The sequence below is a fragment of the Zonotrichia leucophrys genome, chromosome 4 (assembly GCF_028769735.1).
Source record: "Zonotrichia leucophrys gambelii isolate GWCS_2022_RI chromosome 4, RI_Zleu_2.0, whole genome shotgun sequence".
Lineage (NCBI taxonomy): Eukaryota > Metazoa > Chordata > Aves > Passeriformes > Passerellidae > Zonotrichia > Zonotrichia leucophrys.
Window position 1 is genome coordinate 54398811 of NC_088173.1, and position 22638 is coordinate 54421448.

The 22638-nt window shown below is 39.2% G+C and overlaps 1 protein-coding gene across 3 annotated transcripts in view; it reads left to right on the forward strand.

Annotated features, from left to right (window-relative positions):
- C4H4orf50 (chromosome 4 C4orf50 homolog) overlaps window positions 1-22638 on the forward strand; it is an 86974-nt gene that overhangs the window by 49487 nt on the left and 14849 nt on the right. For 2 of the 3 annotated variants that reach the window (XM_064711759.1, XM_064711761.1), the window contains one exon: window positions 4588-4668. The exons of the other annotated variant lie outside the window; for it this stretch is intronic. In XM_064711759.1, the coding sequence (XP_064567829.1) occupies window positions 4588-4625 (38 nt within the window). In that variant the 3' untranslated portion in view covers window positions 4626-4668. Of the gene's footprint in view, window positions 1-4587; window positions 4669-22638 lie in introns of those variants that run through there. 3 annotated transcript variants of the gene reach the window in all.

Consider the following 22638-nt stretch of genomic DNA (forward strand, 5'->3'; position numbering starts at 1 on the left):
GAAGGAACATTTGTAGTTTAAAAGGAAAACCCCCTTTTCTTCATGAAAAGCCAATGTGAAGGGTTTTTTTCCTTTGCCAAACTCATGTGATGGAATACTGCAGAAATGGGATATTGTGTGTGCCTGGAGCCAAGGAAAGGTGCAAAACTTAGGAAAAGGGTATGAATCAGTGCCTGGTGGTTTAGGCCCTTCCTTCATCCTCTTCTTACTAGCAGGCCATGGATACTGTTTATTCTCTCTTTTTTGGTCTGCTGTGGCTGTGCCCAGACAGCTTGATTGCAGATTCATCCACAGAACAGTTCCGAGTTAAAGCAGCCTTTTTTTTGCTGCCACTGATAATCATATGCCACTATCAGCAAAATTGCCACCTGTAATCAGATCTGTAAGAGCACAGATGGCTTCCAAATGCACTGATTCAGTAGCAGAGCTGTGATTTTAGCAGCAATTGCTTCTTAGCATTTTGCACCTGGAATATTAACTAATTTTCATATTTATTAAACAGCTGTAAATTGAGACTTCCAGCTTGCAGGTACTTGTGATCTAAGAAGTATGAGGATGATTACACTCCCATTTCAACAGAGGCTTCCCCTGATTCAGTTGAAGTTCAGTGAGGAGTTAGGGTCTGGTCCTCAGAGGATTTCAGTGCCTTGTCAGTCACATATTTAATTAGTGAGTTATGGCTTTTGGATTCCAATGCTTGCCTTTTTTTTTTTCCTTAATTTCCCTTGTCCTGTCTGCTTGTTGGTGATGTGAAAGAGAGCAAGCTCTGCCTGCTTGTATGGTGAACTTGAAGTGGGTCCAGGCCATAACACTCATGTTTGGGATATGCAATCCAAAATACAGTTCCTGACTTCCAGAAAATCGGATTTTTTCCATGTTCTGACCTTTAGCAATCTGCACCAGTGAGCAGAGCCATGTCCCAGGCAGCTGGTGGGAAGGCTCCTGCCTCTTTCACAGTCTGCATCTGATGTGTGAAGGGGGATCCTGCCAGGCCTCACCCACCAGTGTCCCAAAAACAAGGTTTTCCCACTGAGGTGATAGAGATCTTCTCTCTGCTGAGAAGTTTAGAAATTTCTTGTGGCTGGAAACAAAGGATTAAGCTGGAAGGAAAGGATTCCATGTTGGCTTGGCTGTCAGTCTCCTTCAAGGGTGTTCATAACTGTTGTGTGCCAGGAGGTGATGGTAAAGAGTGTTGGTCAGGTTTGTGGTGACAGAGAGCCTCATTATTCATGGAGTCCACAAACCACAGTGAAATTATTAAGGATTTAAGGTTAGTAGGCTGGGTTGGGTAGAAGTTTCTTTCCTACTCATTTTAAAGGAGGTGAGGAGGGCGAGGAAAAAGATTTAAGAGACGAAACAATGGGAACAAGAGTCTGTCCAGGAACAGAAGCGGAAGCTGGTGGAAAAAGAGATGAAGTTGTGTTGAGGCAGAAGCACTGAGAGATAAACAGGCAATGTGTCTTAGGAAGGACAAAATGTACATGTGAATCCTTGTTTCTCAACTCTGATGGTTATATTCTATAAATCATATAAATACCTAATTCCATAATTACACATTAAATTCTTCAGAAAGCATAGTTAAAGACAGAAACATTATGATTTCTGGTGAGAATATAAATAGCCTCTTTCAGAGGTGAAAGGCTTTATATACTGCTAAATGACCTATATCAGAAAAAATTATAGATACTGTAATTGCTTGTCTTTCTCAAACTGGTGTTTGCATTAAGCATTTTCAACAAAATAAGTGAAATAATATTCAGCGTGAATCCTAGTTCTGGATAGGATTCAGGGTGAATCCTAGTCCTGTTATATGTTGCTCATGTAATAATTAAAAGGGAGAAAACCAAAATTTTATTAGATTTCTTAGAGATGCATTTGAAGAAGAAAATGTCATGTGATGCATTAGGATATTCTTCAAAATGGGGAGAACAGGAGGAAAAGTGGAGCCTCCTTCTGTTCCCCAGAGTTTTAAGAATTCATGGCTGAGACAGTCAATGTAAATATTTTTCATACGAAGTTCAGTCTCACCATGCAGAAGGCATTTGTCCCTCCACAGCAAACGGCCAGAATTGGAAATCCTCAGGTGGGTTGGCTCAGATGGGAAAGCACGTGTGCCTGGCTGAGCCCAGGTGCTGAAGGACTTCTTGGGGGAGGGAGAGAGTGGGTCAGGATGAAGAAACAGATGTTGTCTAGGCTGGAATTCCCATTCATTTTGTTTGGTCACCTATGGAAACCCTATGACAACATGTTTGCAGCTGAGAACCTTGTCATAATATCAGCTGTAACAAATGCAACTCCTGGTTTCCCATAGAAAGACCTGATGTTGGTTACTTCTGTGTCACTTAGTTGTAGTTGTGGATTTCCTTTCCTTTCTTCTTCTGAAAGAATCTTTAAATGAAACAGAAGTAGTGTCTGGTTAGCTAACACAAGTTTAACAGCCAGCTGAAATTTCCTTCCTTTGCCAGAGCACTTAGAGCTCTCTTTGTGCACTCTAAGATTTTATCCAGACAGATCATGGCTTTTTCAGTCCTGCTGATGTGTGACAGTTGGATCTCGCTAATACCTCCGTCCTTAATGAGTTATTAAAGTGGGGAGCATAACTCAAATTTATTTTAGCCCTTTATCAGACCTTTTAGTTATGAGACAACAGTGGCTGCTGCTGTCAAAAGTGGTTTTGCTGTTGCTGAGTCGTGGCAGGACAGGGCTTGTGCAAGTTGTGCCTGTGTGGTACCCCCACACCTGCTGGCACTGTGGCATGGACACCCTGTGAACAAATAAGGTACAGAATTCAAATTACTGTAGGGCATAATGTCCTAAAAACTGACTTCATTCTTACTTGCAAAGTTACCTGCTCATGGGTTTCGTAGGCATACAGTGGAGCACAACTAGTGAAGTCAAACAGCCAGATTGTTGTGTTATTTCTTATGCTTAGAGAAAGGAAACTTGTTTGTGGATAGGATAGAAATATGTTTATTGTCAGAAAAGGAAGATCCATAAAAAATGAGCCAGCAGCTGAGAGTAGATACCTTGGGGAAGAGATGGGGGCAGACTGGTTCTCTCCAGGGCTTTCATCATTTTCTGCTCAAGTATTTCCTGGAGCAGAATTGGTTTCTGTTTGTTCAGCAAACCTTGATGGATTTTAAGTTCTCAAGGCTCTCTTGAACCCATATAAACTTTTTCTCTTAGCAGTATTCCATGGAAAGGAGTCCCACCACTTAGTTACCTGTTAAGAACCACTTTGTTAGAAACTTGTTACCAGTCAGTGCATCCAGATCTTGTCATTCCTGGTTTCCTTCTCCACTTAGGTATAGTCTTACCCAAGAATCCATCTTCACTATAAAGTTTGCACAAGAATCTATCTAGCAAACATCTTATTTCTCTCTTATCTTTTGAAATCAAATTTCCAAAGCTATTTCATGTCATATATAAGGTAAACATTTTTGAAAAGTCCTAAAACCTCTCTCCTCCAAGATTACAGTCCTTATTGTAAATGGAGTTTACTTTTTCTTTTTTTTTTAAAGATAGAGTACTCACTGGGCCAATTCTGGACCACAGGAAAATTTTGGAGGTATAACTAATACTGTAACCTGTGTTCCTTGTAATAAAAACATGGGATAAGTAGTGGGGCGATGTGCTAGGTTACAAAATAAACACTTTTTTTTTTCTTTTAATTCATTTAATTACTTCCATTTGATGTACTTGACATTTCTCATGTTCTGTGTCCTGTGCAGCTGCAAAATATTTTGCACTCTGGAAATCCTCAGTATCACATATTGTCTTCTGTTACTACAGTCCAGGGCAAAGTAAACAGGAAAAAACAGAATGAGTCTTTTCTTGTCAACCCTTTTCAGCTGTGTATGCACAACAAACACCTCCAGACTTCCTCTTGCCTTTTCAGTTGCTGCACATCCTGATAGAAGGATTTTAAAGACTTTTAAAGCCAAATTCTTAATGTCATTAAGTCACATTTCTACCCCAAATTTTCACTTGTTCTACTGTTGAATATTAAGGAAGACAGTCAGCTTTTTCTGCTTGAGGTGTTGTGTATCTCACATTCCTGACTTGTGAATTTAGCAGCTATTTATTTCATATATTGTCTTTTTAATTCCATCCTATTCTATTACACCCGCTTCTTTTAATTCACTATTTTGTCTGTTTAGTCCACTTTTATTAAAGTAATTGTACCACCACATATTTTAATGCAAATTTTATGCAGACTGCCTAGCTAATGCTAAGGACAGTGACTGAGATGAGTAATGTTTTCCTAATCTCCAAAATATAGAATTAATAGGGAAAAATCACAGTGTTGATCAGGAGTGGTTGATACTAGAAAGCTGTGTCCCTGTTGAACCAAAGCATTTAAAGCATTTTCTGAAACTGCATTGTAACTGGAATGCTGTATTGGCCAGGGGGGTAACAATTGACTTAATAGCACCAGCTCAGATGAAATATTGTGCTGAAATGGGGACGCTGTTAAATTGACTTTCCTCACTGAAACAAAAGCTCCAGTGCCTACTTTTACACTGAGTGATTGAAAAAGCTAATGAAAATACTCTTCTTGATGTATGATTTTTGTTTTCTCTCCAGAGATGGGTTTACCACTTTATTCAGTCTGTATTATTTAACAGCTGAGAGAGGCATCCTGATGTTCAATTCAGAGATGAGGATGAACTAGGATATTGCAGTAACTTACAATGCAGAATGCAAGGTAGGCTCAACAAAAATGAACATTTAAAGTTCAATCTCAACAGCAAATAAGTTTTATTTAAATTTCATGCTTTTTTTTTTTTACATAGAGAAAACCCTCTATGCTAATTTTTAGGAGTGTTAAATTTCAAATAAGCACATTGATCTTGAAACACTCAATAAAGTCAATAGAACCATTTCTGGTGACAAAGGCACATCTGTCATTTTTTGCACAATGGTCACTGACATATAATCTATTCTGTTGCCTTACCAAAAAAAAAAAAAATAAAGCCAGCAAACTAAGTAAAAATATATATCATAATAGTTTTAAAATAAACTATTTTAAATTGGTCTTAAAGAAATTATTATATTTTTAGCTGAAATACCATGTGTATTTATATTTCCTATTCATTTTAGAAGTCTGTGTTTCTTGCTCTCACTGGTTCTGGTGCCTCACTTGGACTTGGCCAGGACTTGGGTTGTGCAATGTTGCTGAGTCAGCCAGTTTGTACAAACCATTTACCTGCCTCTCTGAGCTGTGTAAGGCTTGCTTTGATAGCATTCAAGATCCTCACAGTCTTAATGTAGCACACTTCACCATGCCCTTGAAATACAGCAGCTTTATCCTTTACTGAGGCACAGAGAGATTAAATCCAAAGCCATGCACAGTCTGTAGCAAAACAGGGTATCAAAATCTGGTCTAAATCCAAGGGCTGTGCACTAAGCAATGGATCCTTTTACATCAAGAAGGAAGAGTTGACACATTTTTACCCAATACAAATAAATGTATGAAAATCTGAGATGTAATTTTAATGGGAGATTAATTTATGTATTAACTAAATACAGAAGAATTTCTGTCTGGAGAAAGGCGACTTGAGGGGACCTTGTCACTCTCTACACCTGCCTGAAAGGAGGTTGTAGCCAGGTAGGGGATGGCCTCTCCTCCTGGGTAACAAGTGACAAGAGGAGGGGAATGGCCTCAAAGTTGCACCAGAGGAGGTTTAGATCGGATATTAGGAAAAATTTCTACATGGAAAGAGTTGTCAAGGACATGCTGCTCTGGGAAGTGGTGGAGTAAGAAAGTGTTTTAAAAATGTGTGGATGTGACACTTAGCAGCATGGTTTGTTTGCTGGTGGACTTGGCAGTGCTGGGTTAAGAGTTGAACTTCATGATCCTAAAGGTCTTTTCCAACCTAAATGATTCTGTGATTCTGAATAGATGCAGTGTTTGTGAATGGTGCTATGCTGATTCCCTGGGACATGCAGGAGTCCTATATTCATTAACAGACACAATAATTTGCATTGATCCAGCTACTGAAAGCTTGTGTGGGCTTGAAAGAGATACTTTTCTACAAAAATGAGAGTTCACAGTCTGTATTTTGATAGACTGTTTACCTGAATACTTAGATCACTGTTCATGGAGGAAATGTTACTGGATTCCTCATGAGATTCCAGGCGCTTACCTGCTGTTCCATCTTCCCCTTCCACAAATCAGAGTTTCCTCTCTTTCAGGGTTTCCTTTGCCTGCTCCATTATGCCCCTTCCACATTCCACTCCCTCTGGAGACCTGCAATGCTGTTAACCATTTTTCACAGCTCCTGCCAACTGGCAGGACAGGAGACAGTGGTTGCTGCAGCTCACTTGGGCCTCAATATGTCCTCATTTTAACCACATATACAGGCAGACCAAGGATCACTTGACTCTCTTTTTGTTATGAAAATTTAAATTACTTTCTTATTTATTGCTGAAAATGCATTCTAATATCAATATAGAAATTTAATACATTCTCTCCTCTTTATACTATTTTGGTATAGATGCAGTATTAAGGGTACACAGGGTGTTTGGCTACTGTTATCTCTAGTTTAAAATTATGTACTCTTTGCAATTCTTCAACATCTTCCTGTGCAATTAATTTTAAATATGTGTCTTTGCTGCCCTTGCCATTACTCTAAACACAGTCCCCATGAGTGTAACATCACTACTCCTAGTCATCCTGTCATTTGGATTTATGCCAGTGTTATCTGAAAGGACTTAGGAACTTTCAAAGGGATGTTCTTTCCATCTTCTTATCAAGGCCTTGGTCCTGTGTCATTAATTATAATAGTAGTCCTATTTTCTTTATTGTTATATAATTATATGTGGTATTCATACAATAATTTCTGGGATAAGATGTCAGTATAGATGTGCATTTAGGAACAGATCTTTAGGCTGTTTAAATTGTTTTTGTTCCAACAGACTAAGAGAGTAATTGAAGAATTTTTTTACTCACAGTTGCTATATGTTTGTATCCAATTTTTTGGTCAATGTTTATACTGTCAGTTAATGTCAGTTAAATTTCAGTTTCATGGCTGAAGCCCTTGCTCAGCACCAACTAAGAGTAGATTCTTTGAGCAGTCCTTTTGAAATCCACTGCTTCTTGATGATTAAGTTGCACTTTGCCATGCAAAGCTGAAATTAAATCCAAATTATCCAAATTAGCTGTATGGACTGAAGATGTCCACACCAACTTGAAAAAGAATTTGGATATATCTTCACAGTCCCAAGCAGGGGGGAGCTGGCATGAATTTGTGCAACTTCATTTATGCAGTGAACACTGGGTCAAGTTGGAGAGATTCCTTTGGCTTTCTGTAGCACAGGTACAGGCAGACCGAGCTAGTAGCTTCCTGTGAAAGCCTGGAAATGTATCTTTTGTTTGAATTAGCCTGAGAATTACCTGAATGTTAAAGATGTTTAATTATTTAAAGATGCTTAAGCAAGTCAGTTACCTAAATATGTATGTGGGGAGGAGGGGAAGAAGAATAAAGACTTTAGGATTTGGCCTAATATACCTAGCCTGGCTTTTTCAATTTTTACATATATATTACTGCCTTTGTTTACATATATATTACTTACTTCATAGCCTTTCTGCAGTAATTGGTGGATGTGAATCAGAGGATAAGCTGGAAACCAGATATTGGAAAGCTTTAATAGGACCATTTCTAGTCAGCCATGTGAATACCACAGCTGTGCTAGGGTCAGAGGGACTGTTATGATTGTCTCCAAGTTTGACAGAAGATCTACTTGCCCTTGAGTCCATCTAATCAAATCATAATAAAGTAAGTGCTATGAAACATAGATCAACCTTTAATAACCAGCTACAGCTTCATGACTACCAAAGGTAGCAATCTATCCTATATTAAATTATATAAACATGTGCTTTTTACATCCCCCTTTTAACTGATTTTGTTTTCTGCTATGGTTGTACCCAGATGAGGAACTGGGGAAGTCTGCCATGAGTTCAGCAAGTGCTAAGGTAACCCAAGTCTTTGCTGAAAGACATTATTTATTCTATTAATGTTTAATCTGGAGCAACCAGTGACATGCATAATTTGCGAGAGATGGGTAAGCTGCTCCCTGAACACCTCCAATGCTCTCATGCTTTCTTCATTTTTTAGAAGGAATGTAAACAAATAAACACCGAATACTGAACTGTGGAAAAAAGGTGTGAAACAAGCCAAGAGTACTTGGTATTGCACATAAATGTTCCTGTCTGTTTTTCTGAAATTCCTCTGGGGGCTCATCAGTGTCTCTGAGCTGGCTGGCTGCTCAGGGACTCTCCTGGCACACTGAGGTGGATTCCAGCACACAGAATGTGATGTGCCTTCTCAGGCACACATTATCTTCTGCTGGGATTTGTGGTTCTCTCCCCAGTGAGCCCTTGCAGACACCAAGTTACTCATCCTGAGCAATGGGATGAGGCTCAGTGGGGTTGCCCTTGGTGGTATTGCTCCTGCTCAGCCCTATCCATCTTTTGTGGGCTCTGAATGCTGAATCTGTTACAGCAGCTCTTTAAGAGCGCATTTGCAGTTATTACTCTAAGTATACAAAGATTAGGTTCATTTCTCTGAGCTAGAGTTAACTCTGAATATTATTTGAAACAAATTCTTTGAAACAAAATATCTGTGCTGCTTTGCCTGTGTGTCCTTTATCCCAGATGTCTTCACCATCTGGAATTATTTGATTCAGTCTGTGATCTAAAAATGCTCATTTGACCCTTTGTTTCTCATGTCACCACCCTGCATCTGTCCTTGGAAATTCAGTACCTTCTTCCACTGCAGATACTAGTTCCTTTCTCTGTCAGCTGTATCTGGGGGTGATACAAGTATGAGAAAAAATAGAAAAAACTGTGTGACTGTGTGGCAAATGGGTTTATCTTGTCCCTTTGCCCCCAGTCCATCTGATCTCTGCTGCAGGGGTCTCTTCCAGCACCCCACACCAGTGACCTAGGAGCTGCCAATAAAATTACAACAGGCAAGATCATTTCTTTCTGTGCCATGTGAAATTCTCACAGATACTGATTGCTCCCCTTCAGGTGGTGTGAGGGGAGTAGGATTGTCTCAGGGGCTGTTAAATACAAGCATTTTTATGTCAAGGATATTATAGTGTTCTCTCCCACAGGAAAGAGAGAACTTTGTTCAATGCCATTAACACTTAGTTCCCTAAAAGACTGAAATCATAGACTTGAAACCATGATAATGTTTAGCATGAAATAACTAATTTAGTTTATAAACAATTTATTGACTTTTAGTGAGTTCTATAGCAGAAGTCTAGATGTCAAAGCATAGTGCAGTGAAGTACTTTGCCAAAAATATATTCCAAAAAATTCTAAAGAAAATAATGAAATCTTTAAGTGGTAAAGAGTTAAGAAAAGCTGAATTAGTTACAAGTGTTCTGGCATTCTTGTGTTACAGATTAAAAGAAAACTCCTTTCTCATTTCATATACCACATATGACATACATACATACATACATACATATATATATATATATATATATGCGCTATGTAGCACACAAAGTACTGCAATCTCTGCTGCTGCAATCAAGTAAAACTCCTTTCAGGGTAAAGGATCAGTGCTCATTTACTAGCTTGGTCTAGCATTGTATCAGAAAAATTTTGCAGTGAGTACTATTGCCAAAAAGGCTGTACAAAACTAATTTATTTTGCCATTAACATTTCTTCTTTTTCCAGGCTGCCTTAGAAAGCTCAGTCTCTGTGTCCATTGCAAATCAGTGTTCAGACTGCTGGTGTTTCTGCCTTGCTGTCTGAGAAGACAAATGTCCAGTGCAGGAGTAGGAGAGCAGCCCCATGATTTGAGGTTGTTTTGCTCTGAAAAGCACCAGCCTGTCACCAGCTCCCGTAAGGCAGCAGTTTTGCTCTTTATGGGAAAGTTAATGCTAGTGTTTAACCCCACAACATCTCTGTGCTGAGCCCATGCTATTGTCTTTGTGTCAAAAACCTCTAATTTAAATATAGGCACATTGTAATACAGAGACACTTTTATGCCAGAGAACCCATAAAGGGTCAGTATTACATTAATTTATTGGTTATTCAGCAGAAGTGCACAAATTATTTTACTGCTTTTTTTTTTTTTAACTGAAGCATCTGTTTGTGATTGCTGAGTAGATATCATGTATCAGAGAAGAACAGAGTTTCATTTCCTCATTAAAACCAAATTCCAAGTGACAGCAGATGAAGTAGGAGCTTGGATTAATTCTTAAGGAAAGTGAGAGCTGAGGGTGTTTTGTTTCAGTTTTAAGAATCAAACTTCCTGCCCTATTTAACTCTGAGATATTTGGATTTGATACAGATTGATAAAGAGATTACTGTAGCTGAGATAAAGAGCAACCTCAGATCACCTGTTTAGGACCTGATTTTATTCACTGTAATATGAAAAAAATGTTAGTAAGAACACAGTGAAAGAGTACTCAGCTATGGCAAAGTTTGCTTGGAATTCAAAGTTTGGAGGATCTTATGAAGCTTGGTTAAGAAAGTTAAAATTTCTCTTACTGAAGAAAGTAAGAGGCAGACATATCTTGGTGAAGAGTGAAGAAAAATGCTGGCCTGGTAGAGAGAGTCTCTGATAAAAAAATTTAAATTATATTTTCTATGGTAATCCACATGCAGGATTTAAAGGCAGGTTCCTGCACTGCATGAAGGAAAAGAGTTTCTCACCAAAAATGTGTGTTCTGCAAGGTGTGACAGCTGAGTTTGGGTTTGGCTAGGTGAGGCATGATACAGTGCTGGCTGCCCAGAGGTTTCCCTGCCATGAGCAGTTCTGTGCTGTACACATCCCAGAATGCAAGTGGAAATTATAAATTCCTGCTGTTTTGGGCCCCTGCATGCCAGGCTTACCTCAGTAAGAAATTATAGTTGTTTAAATGCTGTTACTGGTTCAGCTTTAGAGATGTTTTGTAGTGGTTTTAACAAACCACCAAGGCAGCTCTTCAGCACTGGAGCTGTGGCAGATCCTCCATCTTAAAATAATAAATATGATATTTAACACAAGTACTTAGGTCTAAAGGTGGCTTTTTACCCAGATCAGAGTGACAAATGTTCATGTGTGAAGATGCTTGCTGATGTTCCCTTTTTGCTGTTCTGTCAGTTCATTTCCCCAGGATATCCCTCTCACATCAGGTATCCCTGCACAGTACATTTCCAGGGGAGGGCAGACGCTGTGCTGTCCATTGCCACAAAAATGCAGTCACTCAGCCTCTTGGATGACAAAGACAACACAAATTTACTCATTTGAGATAGAACTTTGTTTGATTTGGGATTTTATTTTTTTTACCTTTGAAATAAAAATTGGAAAATCTTGATTTCACACAATTTCTGGAAGGATTAGTCTTGATGACAGATATGAAAAAAGTAAAATGAAATAATCTTGATCTAGACAAATGAGAGTGTCTTCCTTGCTTGTGCTGTATGTTAGTCAAGGCAAAATAATTTTACTCATCTAAATGACAAAGGAATGACTCTTATCACACAGTAGATTCCACTGACCTACTGTATTTATTGCCATACAGTAGATTCTGCATGTTTGCTGGTTTATTTTTAATTAATGTATGTAAAGCTTAATTTGAATTTTTTCATACTAAATCTTTAGTGTCTGATTATATTCCATAGCTTATTCAACAGATGTAAATTTTATTTTTTTAGAACATCTTTAATTTAATTTAACAACCTACCTTTTCTAACAGAGGTATCTTTCAATCTACCTCAGGTAAAATGGAAAGCTGCCTTGGCAAATGCCATAGTGAAGTCAATAGAAGAGAAACTAGTTGTCTTGGGTAAAATCAAAAATTCTGTAAGTGCTGATGGACACTACTTCATTTTTTTTTAATAAGAAGTATTTGACTCACATTCCAATCCTTAAATTGCACTCAGATTGCACGTGTTGGCCTGAGTGTTTAGTTTACACTTTTGAAATTAATCCCCTGCTCATTCCCTCTGCTGCAGTATAGATAAAATAGTGCAGTAGCAAAACTAATTTCTTCTAAGTGACTCTCTACTGAAAAATGCTTTCCAGGTGCTGATGGTTTTCAGTTCATCAGACCAGACTAAAGCTATTCCAAAGTCAAGGCCCAAAACTTGTCCAGTGGGTCTACTGGGTCCATAATCCCAGCTTTCTGTTCTCTGTGTCCTATGGCATTTCATTAATTGCTAAGTTAGACAAAGCACAACATATTAATGGTAATTTTACATTTTAACTGTGCTTTGGCTGTTTTTGTAGTCACTAAAGGTAACTTCAAACACCTCAGTAGGTCAGGGTATATGACGACAATCTTGTTTTCAATGCTCTATACCAAAATATTTTAAAATTGCCAAAGGAGAAAATTTCCTTTCTCCCAAATGTTTTTCACAAAATAGGAAATGCCTTTAAAAGCAGACATTTGCTAAGTAAAGAAAAACAACCAGAATTTCATAATCAGATACTTTTTATACAGTTGCAAACATATGGTCCTTGATTATCTTTGTGATAGTAATACAATCTTGAAAAAGCTCCTGTAACTTTAATAAGTTTAAATAAAACTTATTTATAAGACAAATAAGTTTTTGATGCTAACAGTATATGAAATACTTACTTGTGAGCTTTTAGTAGCACAGAATAGCTCCTGTTCAAGTCAATAGTGAAATGCAGTTCAGTTAGGCAGGATCAAAGCCTGAAGGAATACACAATTTCCTTCTTACTTGTGATGCTCTTCATAAAACATTCAATTTTCACTCTTTGTGCATAAGTAGAGGCTCCTGAGAGAGATCTTTGTTCCAGCATCAGGAGCACACTACACTGTCTCTGGTTGCTTTAATCTGGAGGTGACAAACAGGAGAGATTAATGGCTTCATTTTGGGCACACAGAGCCACATGGATTCTTTAACAAAGGCGGAACATGATTGCCTGGGATTTAAGAAAGAAAATATTGTCTTGGTTCACGAGTATAAAATATACATTATTTTATAGCTTCAGATATTTTTAACATCTCCACAGAGATAGGAATGCTCTGTGCACTACAGTGCCATATCAGCCAAACTGCTTAAGTGTAGGTTTAGGGAAATTTCATGAACTTCAATAGCAGAAGACAGTTCACTAAAGGTGTAGATACACTGAGTGGTTGGGCACTGTTTAAACATTGGAGCAGTTGTTACATCATTGTTTTTACAAGACAGTCAAGACACGGCCTGAGTGATTTCTCCAACAGTTGCCTAGAAGTCTGGGGGTAAGAAAAAAGCTGAACCAAATTTTCTTGTGCTTTTAATGCCAGATTAGACTCAAGAGTGACCTACAAAATCACCCCAAAATGTAGATGATGTCAACATTGCTATTTGTTGGTGCAGATCCTGGTAGAATGGGAAAAAAATCCAGTTTTTGTACCACGAGGGGCTTTTACTAAGCATCTTTTTAGATGGATGTTTTGGATAAGATAGTTTAGGCCAGTTTTATCCATGAAAGTGAGGGAAACTTTTGAAACAAAAATTTAAAAATTTTCAGTCATGCCTTTGATATATCTATGTCTATTTTTCCTTGTCTTTGTGTTGTTTTTCAAGACTATTTGACCCTTTTCTGCAAAAGATGAGAAAGACAGGCTAGGATTTTAAGGGAGGCTGCAGAAATGATGTTGATAAATTTTAATTGCTAGCCAGTGTGCTGTCTTCTTTGATAAAACCTTTTCTTAAGTCAATTAAAATAAAAGGCTTAGAGCACAGGAGGGTGCAAAGAGGTGAGAAGAAATGATGTATGGTCATATTAGCTGGAGAGGTGTAACATTCATTTGCAAATACACAAGGGAATGCAATGATGATGGGACAAAATCTCCTCTCCTCTGTTATGCTGGGGGGATAGGAAGATTTTTCCTTGGTGGTTGGAAAATGCAGTTAAGACTTTTTGAAGATTAACTTGTGACGTGTGAGACTGAAACCACGAAACATTAAGCACCATTCAGGCCTCTGGGAAGGTGTGACACACTCAGCACTTTTATAAAACCAGGCCATTTAATTATAGCTGGGAGGTTAGGGAAGGTGAGTTTTAAAAATCAGCCAAAAGCCTTAAAATATCAAAGAGAAGTAAATGTAAAAGTTAGAAGTGTGAAGTTGACATATGGTGCAATGATTCTTGGGTTGGTGTCAATTATGCAGGTTGATTGGAATGAAATAGAACTCTAACAATACTGGGAAAGCAGGTGGATGGCCCCAGTGTAATCAGCTTCTTCCCTCTGCAGCCTCAGCTGGATGTCTTTGGAATAAGTGTTTCTGTTGGAAAATGGCTGTGGACTGACAAAATTTTTTACTGGATTTGTGAGGGCCTATCTTTCCTATTCTATCTACAGACTGCAATTGAAACAATGAGAAAGAAAAGGCCAAATCCAGGAGACACAAAAGCTAAATCACCAACAGTAAGAAATCAAAGCTAGAAAACCCACAAAGCAACAAAAAAACCCCCAAATGCAACTGACCATGTGATGATAGAGCTTTCCAGTCCAAGAATCCCTTAAACTTTCTGCCATGTGACACTCCAAGGCCATAACAGATTCTGCATTTTGTGTCAAGACTGCAGGGATGGAATATTCTTACAGTGGATTTAGTTCATCCCCACAGTTCTTCCACTGATGCTGGTGGAGGTTTTTATAGTGCATGGCTTTGGGGCACTATACTTTGAAGCTCTGTTCCCCTCCTTCCTGAAAATAGAATAGTAATCCTGCTGCCTTTGGGAGAAGAAGCTGGCTCAGAGAAGAATTATATTAGCATGCAATATTAAAAAATATAAAAATAAAGAAGAAACTTGCTTGAGAGAGAACAGTGAACACTCATTTGCTGTCTCATGGAGACATTTTGTGACTCTGTGGAAGATCACCACATGACTTATACGCTACTGAAGTCTCCCTTGAGGGCCCACTGTTTTGTCTCTTTTGCTTGAATGATTACTTAGAATGAGAATTCTTTGCCTGTCCTCCACCTGAAGCAATTAAAACTGGATAGATCTACTCGTTTTTCTGATCTGTGATCATGTGTGCCCTCTCAGGCAGTTTGTGCAGCATTAATGGATGAAACATTAAGAGTAAAACTTTATTTTCTGGGTGAAATTCTTACAGGAGCTAATCCTGTATTTTAATGAGAAACCAGAAAAAGAAAAGAATTAACTCAGTTCCCCAGTACCTCCCTCCATGCCTAACCTTCATGTCACCATCCTGGTTGTGGGAGCAGCTTTCATCCAGCCTTGGATTCAGGAGAAATGTCTTCTCTTGTCTACAGAAGAGCTCCCAAGGAGGCATCTAAATGTGTGTTGATCTCTTATAAACTTGTGGCAGACTGCTGGCAAGCAGATCCCTCGTTGAATGAAAGTCATTGACATCAAAATAACCTATTAAATGCAGGAAAATAAAAAGCAAATTGAAGATGTCTCTGTGTTTAATGTTGCATTAGCTGGATAACTTGTTCTGAATGTTCTTCTTTTTGAAATATTGTGGAACTCTAACTCATCTGCAAATCTGGTCAAGAACTCTAGTTTCTCCAAGATGCTAATAAATTGGCCAACCATAGTACAAAATATACATTAGTCTTAGGACCTCATGAAGAAGATTAATTGTGTGCTAAACTGAAAATAGAAAATAAACAGCAAGTTTAAATAGTGTTGTCACAATATATTACATGGTATACTCTAGTATTTAGAGATAAGTGTTTGTGGGAAAGGAGAGGAAATGGGATAAATGTAACATCATGAGTAGAGTACATATGAATTTCATAGACTATTAATCTTTAATCTTTAGACTTCTATTTAAGCCTACAAATACATTAATCCAGGCATCAGCTCTTTGCTATCTTGATCATGCAGGTCACAGATGTTGCTATAGTAACCTTGCATTACCAATGCAAAGACAGTGAAGGATCTGGCTATCTAGATAAATAAAATTGAGGGATGCTTGCAACAGCATTCTGCTTAATGTAATGCTTAGCTGCATTGAATGAGCACTTGGTCCTGCATGGATTAGGGCCTTGCCTTGAGGAGTATGAGAAAGGCTGGCTCTTGAAGGCAATTTCCTGTGAAACAGGTCAGTAATTAGAGAAATGCATTTCCCTGGGAAGGCCCAGGATTTGTGTTACAGCTGATGTTCATTTTTTCCAGTTGTCAGTCACATTGTCAGAAGACAGACTGCCATGGATCCTGGGTGTGGAACCTGCTCCCTGGATGCAGATGTTGTTTAGATGTTTTGAAAACCAAGAAAAGGTGTTTTCTGTGAAGCTGAAGTAAGCCCATGTTGTTGAATGCAGTTGTTGAAGACACAGCCCAGTGCTAGTGAGGACCAGACACTTTGTCTTACAGGAGAAACAACCTGATTACAGAGTGGTTTGTTACAGGCATCCTTAAATGCTAGTGCTGGTCTGTCATGGGGACTGTCTTGATTACAAAGGAATGAAAATTTTTAACTGAGAAGCAACAAAATTCGGAATCAGATTTGCCTCTGAATTGAATCTTTCTGATAGTTACTCTGTGGGCTTGAGCCCCCAAAGAAGCTTTGCAGTATTTTGGTACGTAGATGACCCATGTGAACTCTACAGGCAGGAAAATCCTAACTTGTGTTCTTTTCTTGTAGAGTGAGGAAGCCCCCTGTGAGAGTTGTTTGCTTTTACCTTGCCTCTGAGTTTCCAGAAAGCACTTTCCTCTTGTAGGAAATTCTTGTAGGAAGTTTGAGACTGTTTTTGAATTTTAGTTAAGTATGGCCACTGGGTTTGAAAGTAATGCAAGAATGTGGATAAACAGAGGCAATAGTGAGTGTAGACATGATGGAGTAATGATGATTACTCCATTTTCATTGGAAACCAAGCCTAAAAATACTCCTGCAGCCACAGCTCATCTGTGCTACCAATGGAATTTGCTGGCTAAGCCTGTAAAATACCACTTGAGCCTAAACCAGTGAAATAAGGGAAGAGTTAAAATTCTGATCTCCTGTGAGCCTTTGTTCAGCCTTCAGTCCTACAAAGGAAACCTCTCATTGCTTTAGAAGGGTCCCAACTCTTTTCCTTTTTGTGTGGGCCTGAAAAGGCAGATCAGTTTTGCTGCTGGCTTTATTGAGACTGTCAGCCCGCTCCTGCCGAGAGGCTGCTGCTGGCCAGGCAGCTTTCTGCAGGGGAACAAGGGAAAGAAAGATTCTGCATCAGAAATTCCACTTGTGTTGCTCTCCTTGCCTCCTTCCCAGCACAAAGGTGCTTTTGTTTGTGCTCAAGAACCAACTAAAAAAGTTTGGCCGTGAAATGAGCTCTCCTCTGGAGAAAGGGGAAGGGGTGGAACATGTGGCATGCAGCCTGAGACACAAACTTGTGCCCACTCCCTCCAGTCATGGGCTAGAGATGGCTGTTGTGTTAGCTGGTTGTTGTGTTACTGCACACAGCTGCAGGGCAGCTCATGAGACAGCAGTTGCTGTTTTGAATCCTTGAAGAAGTAATTTAATAAGCTCAAATGTTTTATTCTTATTCTGCAATATAATTAGATAGGAGAAAACTTGACCAAAAAAAGCACTTCCTCCTTGTCGGTGGGACACAGGGAATATTTCGGTATTTTTAATTTGCTCACATTGGTATTTTTTTCAGTTCAGAGTATTTGCTGCTGCCAAAAGTAGGAAAGAAAAGCACTTCCCCTGAAACTCACTTAGGCTTCTCAAGGTGGGCATTACTTCAGTAGACTGAATAATGTTAGACTCATGAAAATAAAAATTCTCCCAGCAGTTCCCACAGGTGTACACCCCAGTGTACACTCTTACAGTGTATAGTGTATCAATCTCTGCTGATAAAATAGGTTCTGCCCCTGAAAAGATCTTATCCATGTTGCTTGTTTCTTGTGTAACCAAGGATTTGCAGGATTAGGGAAGTATCCACATTGCTTTTCCTCCTGTCAGAGACCAAGGAGTTTTTTGTGTATTAGTCTTACATAAATGCAGCCTTGCACCAAGCACTGCTGGGCACATTTCAGGGTTTAGGCTCCAGAGAGAAGAGGATAAATATGGCCCCTACATCCAAGGCATTTGGGCACTAAATCAGATGGGTAACTGAATGACAAACTCTGTGCTTAAATCCCTTAGGCAATGATAGAGGAATCTTGAAGGAATTTGTTTATTTCCTTTTGCTTCTGCAGAAGTGGGTGGTTTTACATATTTTGAAGTGAAGACAGAATGTGTAATCCTCCATAAGAAATGTTGGTGAAGTGAGGGTTCCTAGAAGTTGCCCAGTGTCATTCTTTATGGGCTTGGTGCCCTTTCTCAGTCTCAGGTCTAGGAATTTTCAGGATAATCAGCCACAGAATCCCAATGACTTGGTATGTTCAAGCAAAGGTGTGGGATACAGAATGTCTGCATAATGAGCTGGGACAATTTACTTCTGGCTTTTTGGCTAAAAAAGGCTCAGAGAGCTGACATTTGAACCTGGTGTCCAATACTGCAAGTTAAATACTGGCTTGGGGGTGACTGGAGAGAAAGCACAGTCATTCTGTTCCTCATTGTGCACAGATGTGAGAAACAGAAGGAGCTGTGGTCTGGGGAGCTGCTTTCCATCAGAGGAACATACCAGTTGGACTAGTTCATCCCAGGGCTGCTGCTGAATCTTCAAAAGACATCACATAAAAATCTATTTATAATGGAGTGAGGAAGGGTGGGAAGAAATAAAGTGTGAACAAACCATTTATTTAAAAATTAGTTCATGCTTTCAGTGAAGTTCTGGTTTTCCCTGTGAGCTTGCCAGCATCCCTTAATTCATATCACTTAGAATAAAATGACTTCTGGGTGTAAGGAAGGTTTGAATTATCTTTTCTGTATCACTAAATAATGATTGCTTGGGGAGATAGGAAATGTAAATTGAAAATGAATGAGGTATAGCTGGTAATATGTTAGATGCATTATCTCCAACCTGAGACCTTCAGTAAAAAGAGAAGGTCATCTGTAATCATTAAAGAGCACTGCAGCAGGTACTTGTATTTTAACTTTTCCTCTTTTTTGAGTTGAATTTTCTCCTCATAACCACTGCAACACTCTTCTGAGGAACCATGTGCCATGACTTCTTAGATTGCCTTAATTACATTCTTTTGTTGTAGTTTATGAGACAGAGGATGCAGGGGATCTGTACTTTGCCAAATGCCTGAACTTCACTAGTTTTCTGGAAATGTGAGATTTTTCCCTTTGTTTTTCTGAAAAATCTCACTATCTACAATTTGTATCTGAACAATTCAAACCATGAAAATATTATGCCTAGTTTTTAAGTTCCTGGATTAGAATTGATTTTTACTTTTCTTCTATATGTGTCTTTACAACTCCCCTTAAATTACACTGAGTCAGGCAGCAGTGTAGAAGGGGTACCAACTGGTCCCATGAAGTACCCCTTGTGCTTTGCTGAATGGCAGAGGATGTGTTTCTTAAACCTGAGCCTCATTTTTAAAGTTTAGGAAACAGGGCAGATATTACTGATGGTAACAGTGAGTAATGTGGTGAATTCTGCTCATCTGGGGCAAGATTTACTGGACAAATGTGCTGGATGGAGAGGAGTATGGCCTGCCTCAAATTCCCCTCCAAATATTCCCAATGAGAGCAGCAAACTGAAAGCAGATGGAGACTTCTCTGTCTTGCTGAGGAGAAGTGGGACTGGTTGTAGTGGGTGTCCTTGTAAACCTCCTGGTCTGTCTTCCCATGGAGCAGGAGGGAATCTTTGGAGCCTTGTGTCTCCTGGGGCTGCAGCAGCTTGGCACTTCTCAAGTTAGTGGCATTAACCATCCACCAGTGAAGTGCATAAGCAGCAGTGGGGTTTGCTATTTAATTGAACTCTGCTTTTCTAACTGTTAATTATACTCCTTGTATGGTTTTTCATGTTTAGCTGTATCATTATGCTTAACAGAATGTTTGTTGTTACCTGCTGTGATCTTGAATAATTCACAGTATTAACATGCAATTAGGGACCATCATAAGTTCTCTCTGGAGAAAACCAAAAGTTGATTTCCTAGTTTTGTGTATTTGAAGGTGAGTGGAAGGCAGGTTCTGGCTTCTATGGTCCTTTATCAGAAAGAAAATTTTGAATCAACCAATAAAACTAAAGTATGCATCTCAAGAGTATAGTATGCACAGTATATTTGAAATATTTTTATGAAATTACTTGCCAAGCAGGAAATAACCCAAGTAAATCAGCCCTGGACCTCTGTAAACAGCAGTAGGTTGTGCTTACAGTTAATTGTTTCCACAGATGTAGTCAATGACAACATTGTGTTTATCCTATGTGTTACTGCAGCTCTCATTTCATTTTGTTTCCTTTTCTTGATGGATGAGTTTCCTGAATCTAAAAATAAAATCTTATTTTCCCATCATGGCAGGGATTTTCTTACATGGGTTTTGTGAGTTGCCCTAGAAACAAGAAAACACTGAAGTTAGGTCAGAAAAATAAGTGTCACGCCAGCCATTGTTGTTTCAGTTTCTTTGGTTCCATCATAATATTGGACAAATTATGTGGCTGAGGAGTCCAGCTGACAGTTGATGCTGGCAGGTGGCTTCTGAACAAAGATAGGCGTGGCATATTTCTTTTGATGAGAAGAAGGTCAGTGGAAATATTAGATGGTGAGGTGTTCCTCAGGCTGGCACGTGTTCTGGAGTCACTGCTCCCTGCCAATGTCTGTACTTCATTGCTGTCCCAGGTTTGCATTGACTTCATGTGGTCTGTATCAGCCAAGAATTTTCACAGTGCAAGGATAAATCTTTCTGGCTATTTCCACAGGTAGCTATGAGATATTTTCTCATTTTTCCAAATGATGAAAACCCTGGTCCTCTGAAAGTGAAGCAGACGTGTTTAATGTTAATACAAAGGCCATTGCCAAAGGTTAACTGCCTTCTAAGTACCCAGATTGTTCCCTCCACTCACTACAAGTTCACAATCTGCTTAATATATGCACAGTCAGGGAGAAGCTGTAAATATAATGCTAAAAGCAGACGCTTGGAACTATTGCTCTTGCTTCTCTTCAGCTTATGCAACTGTTTGCAGGAGCTTGCTGCCAACACAACTGTTGTGTCCTAGTACTTTGGGATTCATCTTCTAAGTCTCCTGAATATGCTGTTCCCATTACAACACTTTGAACAGATCCATGTGAGGAGGTTTTGCAAGGCCAAGTCATTAGCTGAAAGCCACAAATACATCACCACCTGCTTAATTCATCAGTCTAGAACTGAGCTAGCTCATGAAGTTGTGCCAGCTGGAGTCCTGGCTAAAAAAACCCAAAACCCTGGTAACCAAACATTTTGACCCTCAGAAGCCTAGACCTCAAACCCAGATAGGTCATTCCACCCTCTCCCCTTGCAAATGACTGAAGTTCATTCTTTCAGAGGTTTTCCAATGAGTCTTCCTGACCTTTCAACTGTACCTTTATGTCCACTGATAGCTGTTCTCATCTTTCTCTTCCATCTGCAACCACAGGTACCTCCCTGCAGACAGACCCAGAAAGTCTCTGACAATAAATAACATTCTTGCTCCACAAGCATTTAAGTTGATTGAAGGTGATGAGGTGATCCAGGAAATTGCTGCTCTCATAAATTCCAGTGTCTGTGCTCGAGGCATAGGGTAGTCTCTGGTACTTGTCTGCCATTGTTGATCTCCAAGAACCCCTTATAAAATTATAGCCTAATGCTTTAACAAAGTGTAGGTGGGAAGGATGCATTTTATGTAAATTTAGTCAGGAAACTAATTGCTTAAAGTGAGTGGGAAAAGCTGATGGAGTGTGATAGACACACAGAATTTTTTTCTGCTTTTAGAATAGACAGCGTTGATTAACTGGGCTCAGTATAGCACTGCATATATTAACTAAACATCCAAGTGCTCATGGATGAGCCTGCTCTGTGCATGGACTAAACAGGCCATGCACTGGATGTTAATACAGATGTGGATTTAGGGAGTTTTGGTGTTACACTTCTGCAGAGAAAACCATTGGTTTTGGTGAACTTGGTATTGAATTATTGTCCTGGCCTAGTGCCAATTTTTTTATTTGTAAAAATGGAATTAGACAAAAAACAAACAAAAAATCCAAACAAGCAAACAAAAAAACAAGTATGAAGTCATATCTGCAGAATAGACTATTTCTTCTGAAAAGTCTCAGACTTGGGAGTAATGGAAGGGGAATCCTCCTTCACATATGCTCCTCAGCATCAGTACCCCTGAGAGGTGTCAAAGGCTTGTCTGTCAGTCAGCCTGCTGGTTTATGTGCCAAGTCCTATTTGTTCTTTCTGGTTTGTCCTTGTTAGATGTGCTGACTTGTCTGTGAGAACAGCCTCTGATCTTTCTTTAGGGCCATTCTGGACACATCCACCATTCTGCAGGAGATGGCTGCACTCCCTGTTCCTGGTAGATCACCTTGCATTGTAACCATATTTGCATCCTTATAGAAAGTCAGTGATTTCATTTCCACACTAGCTGGAGGCTAGAATTACAAGTTAGAGTTATGTGCTTGACCTAGGCCTGGGATATGCATTGATAGCTGAATAAAGCACATCACTGTGCCTGCTGCAGCAGGCCAAAATTGCTGTTCTCAGGTATGTATGTATGTATGTCGGAGTGTGTCAGGGATCTGTGCATGCTTCCTCTCAGCATGAGAGCTGGGCACTTGCTGTTGTTCCCTTGTGTATCTATCCCTG